Source organism: Nyctibius grandis, chromosome 3 (genome assembly GCF_013368605.1).
Source record: "Nyctibius grandis isolate bNycGra1 chromosome 3, bNycGra1.pri, whole genome shotgun sequence".
NCBI lineage: Eukaryota > Metazoa > Chordata > Aves > Nyctibiiformes > Nyctibiidae > Nyctibius > Nyctibius grandis.
Genome location: NC_090660.1, coordinates 95958703 through 95966112, shown reverse-complemented (window position 1 = coordinate 95966112; position 7410 = coordinate 95958703). Strand labels below are relative to the sequence as shown.

The following is a 7410-nucleotide window of genomic DNA, read 5'->3' as shown; positions in this document are numbered from 1 at the left end:
CGCGGCCTGGAAACACCCGTTCTTCCCCTTTTATTGCACGGCAGCATGAGAGCACTCGCCTGGGAAGTCAGGTTGAAGTTCCCTGCTGAGCTAGGGGGAGTTCAAAGCCCACTGCAGGCGCTCCCGAGGAGAGCCACATCCGGGCAGGGTAACAATGGGGGTGGCACTTTCTTTATGCCCTCCTTATGTGGGGCTGCAGCACAAAACTGGATTCACGGTTCAGTGTGCCAGAGCTGGAGAGGGGACAAAGCTTCCTAGCCCAATGGCTAGTTGCAGATGTGGAAGGGTTTTGGACCCAGAGCTGTTAAAATATTTTATCTTGCACCCATGAAACATAAAATACCTTGAAGCAAGATGGTGGAGTGGGACTCAGGCTCCCGGGGAAGCGTCTCTTTTGCATTGGGCTATGATGCCGTATTCCCCCTGGAACAAGAAGAAAGGGCAATGACTCAGGTTTTCCTTACACAGGGCGCTGCGTCAAACAGGATGAGGTAAGGAGTGCCCCTGTCCCAAACACCCTGCAGGGCAGGGCAGTGAGTCAGCAGCCACGCCGCTGTGAACTGTGGGGATCCCCGCAGGCAGGGCAGAGCAGGACCTAGAAGAGCCCCCCTGAACAGTACTGAGTGGCCGCGACCTCCGCCTGGCGGCCTGACCATCGGGAACAGGGGCTGGTTCCACTCTGGGGAAGACGGCATGATTCCATCACCAAGAAAAAGGAAATATTTTTCACCAGTGGTACAATGGGCCACAAAAGCACATTTATTTTTGGGTGCTTGGAGAAAAGGAGGAGGGATGAAGAGTGGGGAGGAAAAAAAATAAAAACCAAACCAGAGACTCAGAGTAGTAAGTGCAGACTTGAAATTCCCCTCCTGTTGGCTTTATACAGCTTAAAAAATATCAAAGTTTAAGACACAGCATTTCATTGGTCAGGACACATATTGATGGACACTATACTTTGTTTTGAGGTTATTTTCCATGCAAAGGGATAAGTTCTGCTACGGAGAAAGAAAAGAGAGGTCTGTATAAAGAAAATTGGTTTTATTGTAAACAAAGTATAAAGTACAACATAAGAAATGTGCAAATCTTTAAAGTAGTCACAAAAGGCGTATCTAATACACTATTTTCAAGCTGTTCACTTTCTGATACATGTCCTCAACATAATATGATAAAATAGAAATAGTGAAAGTTGATGCAATATTTGTCACAAAAGCTACAGTTTAAATTCTAGGCCGGTGTCTTTATTGCCTCGTTTTACTTTTCGAATCACAACTTTCTAATTTAATACAATACACAATATATCCACTTCATTTGTAGTATAAACCGTCTTTCAAAGAATAACACAAACAAGAAGCCTAAGATTCTTGGTTTTCTTCCTTAATCAGCCCGAGGAGTTTACAGTTACAACATTTTTCTTAAAAGTGCACTGTATCTGTTTATGAAAACTGCAGCGGTACACAACTGTGAGAGGGTACAAAGGAAATCGTAAGCAACACAAAAGCAGAAGCATCGTACGATGCCCAGGTACAACCAATCATCATAATCACAGCGCTTGCCAAAGAAGCTGGGAAAATATTACAAAGCTCATGAGGATTCAGAGATGTTCTTGCCCTCTGGCTGCCCAAGGGCTGCCTCTGAGCGCCCATTTTGAGCCCCCCTGGACAGTGCTATAAAGCCGCGTGTGCTAAATAAACACCCCGTGCAGGAGGGTAGGCCTAAAATCTCGAGGAGTCTGGCACCAAATCATTGCTTATGACTGGGCCGGAGAATGGATAAGAGGAAAAGATTCCTGCCAAGAAACGGTGGCAGAAGTAGGAAAAACGATGCAGATTATCTGATGCGGGTGCATTCTGGGCTTTCAAGCCTGCACCCGTACATTGCTGTCTTCCTCATCTGTGCTGTACTGAGGACTGACAACTGAAAGTGAAAATCAGAGTTGGTCTCAAGCATCAGCAGCAAACCTTCAGTAACACACATGACTGATCTAGAGTACATATGGATAATTTGCAAAATTCAAAACGGGCACAATGTGCGTTGCTCTGCTCTAGAACCTTCCCTTTCTCTCTCTCCTTACCAGTGCAAAAGACACCCGCTATTCCAGTCAGCCACCGGTTCTCCCAGCAACACTTTTTGTGACCGAGCACAGACTGCCTTTGCCTCTCTGCTGCACCGCCATCAGCAGCTGGCGCGGGAGAACCACGCGCCGGGAGCAAAAGCCTTTTTTCAGCTGGCATATCCCAGCGACAACAGTTAATTCCACCACCTTCAGAGTAAGTCCTTTCACTGCGCGGCTGCAGATGTTGGCGGCACGGCAATATCATTTAACTTGCTCACTTCCATTTGCCAGTTGGGTAACTTCTTAGCTGACAAGTGGCGACGCGCGTGCTTTGTTAAGTGGTCGCTCCTCATGAACCGCCGCTCACACATCGGGCAGGCAAACTTCTTCTCCCCGGTATGCGTTCTGCGATGGCGAGACAGTTCATCAGACCGTGCAAACCTCCTCTCACAGCCTTTCCAACTACAACTAAACGGCTTTTCTCCTAAAAGAAAAAAAATGACAAAGAAAAAACAAAAACTTGAGCACCAACTGAGCAACAAACACTACTGCCTTGACTGGCAGGATTTGACTATTTTTAAGAGAAGTTTCTATTATGACAGTTGAGCCAAAAACCTACGTAAGAATTATTTTTATATATATGAAATGTGAAAAAATGTTTATATATCAATATTTAAACATGCAGACTCACTATCATGAAGGCTAAATAGTACAAAGGGTTAACAATTCTCTGGAACCAAATAGTTTGAGATGGGTCTTCCATCTCAAGACAGCTGATTTTAAGTCTCAGCTCCACACAAACAGCAGATTACAACCACTTAGCATGCCCAAAGCTACCCCTGAAACGTAACCTGTAATAACGTTTTATGTAACGGAGCTCTGGCAGCGTACTGTGAGCCTACGTGGAAAAGCACAATCTACATTGGGCAAGGCCTTGCTGAACGCCTTCTGTCATGAAGCAAGTCCAGCACAAACAAACTGCTGAGTCAACTTCCCCTCTGGGAGATTTCCTGTCAGAGATTAGGCAGCATTATAATGCACGCTGGCAAAAAAAGTATTTCATTGCTGCCCCACAGTTTGTTCCATGAACAAATCCAGTAACCATTAGAACCTTAACAAGTTGTGTATAGAGCCGCAATCTTCTACATTAATTTTTAACATTCAGCAACAGTGACCAACCTGTGTGTGTTCTGACGTGAGCCTTCAGATGGGAACTCTTGAAGTACGTTTTCCCACATCCTGGGTAGCTGCAAATGTGACTTCTTATTCTTGAAGAATCAACGTGAGGAGTGTTTTTTGCTGCAGAAGGTACGAAGCCAGGAGCAGGGGCAATGGGAGAGAGTCTCGTGCCATTCGGACTAATAATGGGAGCCTTTGTGCTCTGCACGACTGGCTGGGGCACAACAAACATAAGAGCACCTTTGGGAACTTGGGTGCCCATGAAAACCATGGGCTGACAGAGAGCCGGCTGCTGGCTCGGCGTCACGTTGGGCACAACGGCCGTCACAACGTTGTTGTTTGAGGGCAGCGGGACCACCTGGCAAATCACTGGCACAGAGGGGGCTCCACTGCCTTGGGCCGGGCACAGCGGTGCCGCCCCCGCCGGCTGCTGCGCCGACCCAGGGACAGGCTGATGTCTGCTGACTGAGGGCTCTGTCGAGGGCTCCGGACTGACAGCTGGTTCTGCTGGTTTTCCGTCTGCCACCAGCAGTTCACCACTCTCATCACTGGCCCCGCTCAGCACCACGGTGGAACACACTGACTCCTCTGCTGCTTTGGCGTTTTGTTTACCATTTGTTTCCTGGTATTTCAGCACACTGGCTGTTCTCACCGGGCAGGTTTTGCGATTACAAAGCTGGGCATCAGCCGTGTGGCGGATAACACTTGTCGCTTGAGCTTTCAGAGGCCCAGCAGCTGGAGGCCTCTCCGCCTCTCTCCAAGGTGCGGCCAGAAGAGGCTTGTCAGCCTCGGCCAGTGACTTGCTGAGCGCTGCAGCAGGTGCGGATACCCCTGGAGGGACCACCTGTGACATCTCCAAGTCAGAAGGGCTGTAGGGGGGGGTCAGGCACTGCACGGGGAGACAGACACAGTAAGGGGGGGACATGTTACCAACACATTGCCACACTAATTGTTAAAAACAAGCATGCACACGTACAAATTCAAAAACTTACAAATGCTGGTATGGCATTAAAGTCTGCTGCTCCAGGAAGCAAAGTCTCGTCACTCTCTTCTGACATATCAGATGCTGGGGTTATAGGTCTCATTTCTGCATGTTTTTTTAAGTCTGATTTCCAATTGCAACTCATAGAAATAAGGGCTTCTACAGCCTCATAATCGCTTTTTTCAGAAGTATTCCAGAAATACCTAGTATCTCTCTGTTTCTCAGTCGTCATCTCCATTTCTTCCTCCTGTCCCAGTTAGAGGAAAAAAAGGAAACTTTAAACCTGATGCTGTTTGAATATTTTGCAGTTAGTTACAAGAAGGCATCATGAAAAACAAACACAGCAACCTGTGCAAGATAAATACGTTTGGTCATGTGGGGGGTATGCCTGTATTTTCCTGTCTTATTTATATAATATTTTTATGAAGTTGCTAGTGGGGAAATCTGGCCATCTGGTGAAAATTATATGTTTTCTTGGGACAAAAGAACTCCCCCCAAATCTTAAGCACCAGTTTAAGTTATTCCCTATTGCAAGTTTTGTGTCTGAAAGCTTAACAAAAATCTTCAACCAAAAAAAAAAGAAAACTTCCTCCCCCATGCCACCTTTCTTCCATTCTTACTTTAAACACAGCCCTCAGTATTGTGCTCATTTTGACATATGAGAAAGGACCGTATTGGGACTGATGCACATTTTCTTCACAAGGTATTTGCTACCAAAAACGTTCCAGAAAATACTCGAAGGGTCTCTCTCTCACACATATATGCAAGAAGATCACCAATGTGGAGAACTAAAATATATATATGCATTTTCACCATCTAACCGGTCGCCTCTCAGAACCGACCCATGTAGAAAGCCTCCCGGGCTGAGGTGCCACGGTTACCCGTAACGCAGCTTTCCGTTCCGCGGGACGGCGCCCGCCGCTGCTGGCCAGTTCCGACCCGACCCCCCCAGCCCCGATGAGACGGCGTGGGTGGAACAGGCTCCTTTCTTGGAAGCCGCGCCCCTAGGCAGCTGCAGTCACGGCTGAGACGCCTCTTTTTAAGGAGGCCCGGCCCCCCCGGGCGGCGGGGGCGGGAGGCCCGCCCGCTGTCACCAGCGGCTCCCGCGGCGGCGCCCTGAGGGAGCGGGACGGGGAGCGCAGGCGCCGGCCCCGCCCCCGGCCGTTGGGCGCGCGCCACCGTCACCTCAGCGTACCCCGCTGGCGCTCCCCGCCGCCCGCCCCCGCCCTCCCCCGCCCTCCCCCGCCCTCCCCCTATTGGCTCGCCGCGCCGCGCCGGCGCCCATTGGCCGGGAGCTGATCGAGGCGCGGCCCCGGGGCGGGGGCATGTGAACAAAGCGTGATCAGCGCCTGCTCGGCGGGTGTGGGCACTGCCGCGCGCTGACCTTTCCCCCAGTTCCCCGCGCGGCCGCCCCCGCCCTCAGCCAGCCGGCAGGAAGGGAAACCGCCCGCCACAGCCGCGGGCAGCGCCGCGCCCCGCCTCCCCGCGGCCGCGGGGGAAAGCCCGGCCGGGGCAGCCGCCCCGCCTCGCCTGGCAGCGGGCGGGGGCCGGGCGAGGGTCAGTGCCGCCACACCCAGCGCCTCCCGCCGCGGGGGAAGGGCAGCGAAGCGAAGCGGCGTCCCCGCGGGAAGCGGGCCCGCGGCACGGCTCCGGCGGCGGCGAGGGGGGCTGCGGCTGGCTCTTCCCGGCCCCCGCGCCGCCCACCTCCTCCAGCCCCCCGCCTGACCCCGTCGCGCCGGGATGCCTCCGGCTCCCTCCTTCCCCCGCCGCCGCCTGCCACATGCAGCCGCGGATGCTGCAGCTTACGCCGCTCCCACGCGCGGGGCGCGCCCGGGCAGGCAGGCACAGAGGCTGCACGTCGCCGGCCCGGCGCTGCCGACAGGTTCCCGGCAGCTCCTCTCCCTCCCTTTCGCCTGCCTGCCCCGCAGGCTCTCCCTGCGGGGGCTCCCCCCGCTCCTTCACCCCTCAGGCCGCCCAGCAGTCCGGGGCTCCCCCCGCTCCTTCACTCCTCAGGCCGCCCAGCAGTCCGGGGCTCCCCCCGCTCCTTCACCCCTCAGGCCGCCCAGCAGTCCGGGGCTCCCCCGCCGCGGCTCAGCCGCCGCCTCAGCCCCGTCTCTCGCCCGCGCCGCTGCTCTCGGTCCCTCCTCGCCCGGAGAGGCCGCCGGCCGCCCCCACTCGTCCCCTCGCGATCCCCCTGTCGCGCCATCCCTGGGGGCTCCCTCCCCACCTCGGGATACCCCGTGCCCCCCACACACCTCGGGGTGCCCCGGCCGCCTCTCCCTCCCCCCGCGGGGCCCGCGCTCGGGGCCTGTCACTCACCGCCGGCCGGTGGCGGGAGCCGGGCTGACCGGAGCGCGTGCCGCCGCCGCTCTCCGCCCGCTCCTTTATTTTCCTCTTTTTGTTCGCCGCTCCCCATTCAGGTGGAGGCTCCCCCAGCCCCGCGCGCGGGGGGGGTGGGCGGGGCTCCCGGCTTCCTCCCACCAATCGCCTGCAAAGGTGTGTGAGGCGGTGGCCAATGGGCGCCCGGCGCCTGCGCGTGATCGGCGGCTGCCCCGCGGCGTGGCCGGTGTGTCAGCGCGGCGTGTGCACGGCCCGCGGTAAGTCCCCGCCGCCGGCTGAGTCAGTGCCGCCCCCTCCCCCTTCCCCCCCCGCCTGTGGGTGGGAGCGGCGGGGGCGGCTCGGCGCTTTCTCGCGCATGAGGTCACGCGGCCGCCGGAGGGGGGCCCGCCCATCCGCCCGCTCCCCGCCGGCCTGAGGTGAAGGGGGGCCGCGGGCGGGGAGGCCCGGCCCGGCCCGGCCGCTCTGGCCTCCTCAGGCCTTTTGGGGCCCCCCTGGAGGAAAGATGAGGCGGCGGCTGGGCACGCGCGGATGTGTCCTGGCGGCACCCCCAGGCCCACGCAGGGTGGAGGCCCACGCAGCCGCGTCTGGGGGAGGGGGGGGGTGTTGCTGCCACGCGTCGGGGTGGCCCAAGGTTTGCAGGCCGCAGCCGCCCGGGGTGTCCCGCCAAGGCCCGGTAGGGCCCGCGCCTGCTCCCGAGCGCTGCCCGCCTTAAGCTGGAGCCCTGTAGCGGCCGGGAGCTCCGAGGGAAACCCCAGCCCCGCGCGGCCTGCAGGCAGGTCGGCTCCGCAGGCCGGGGAGCGTGGCGGCTCGGCGGTGTGCGGCTGCAAACCAGCTGGCCTGAGCAGGCCGCGCTGCC

General features: G+C 56.5%; 1 protein-coding gene and 1 long non-coding RNA gene across 4 annotated transcripts in view; one reads left to right on the top strand and one right to left on the bottom strand.

Annotated features, from left to right (window-relative positions):
• Positions 1–1023: 1023 nt before the first annotated feature.
• KLF10 (KLF transcription factor 10) lies at positions 1024–6816 on the bottom strand. Of its 2 annotated transcripts, XM_068396850.1 has the most exons (5): positions 6573–6816; positions 5936–5961; positions 4225–4458; positions 3233–4121; positions 1024–2537 (listed from the first exon to the last, which is right to left on the bottom strand). In XM_068396850.1, exons 1-5 carry the CDS (start codon positions 6628–6630, stop codon positions 2278–2280), a joined length of 1467 nt encoding a protein of 488 aa, XP_068252951.1. In that variant the 5' UTR covers positions 6631–6816; the 3' UTR covers positions 1024–2277. The 2 variants fall into 2 exon arrangements, with proteins under 2 accessions (XP_068252951.1, XP_068252950.1); XM_068396849.1 differs by lacking the exon at positions 5936–5961 and having other exon boundaries at positions 4225–4461; positions 6534–6754.
• Positions 6736–7410, top strand: part of LOC137661338 (uncharacterized) — a 28631-nt gene continuing 27956 nt past the window's right edge. The window contains exon 1 of one of the 2 annotated variants that reach the window (XR_011047848.1): positions 6736–6811. This is a non-coding gene — a long non-coding RNA (uncharacterized lncRNA). The remainder of the gene's footprint in view (positions 6812–7410) is intronic. The other variant, XR_011047849.1, reaches the window with a different exon arrangement.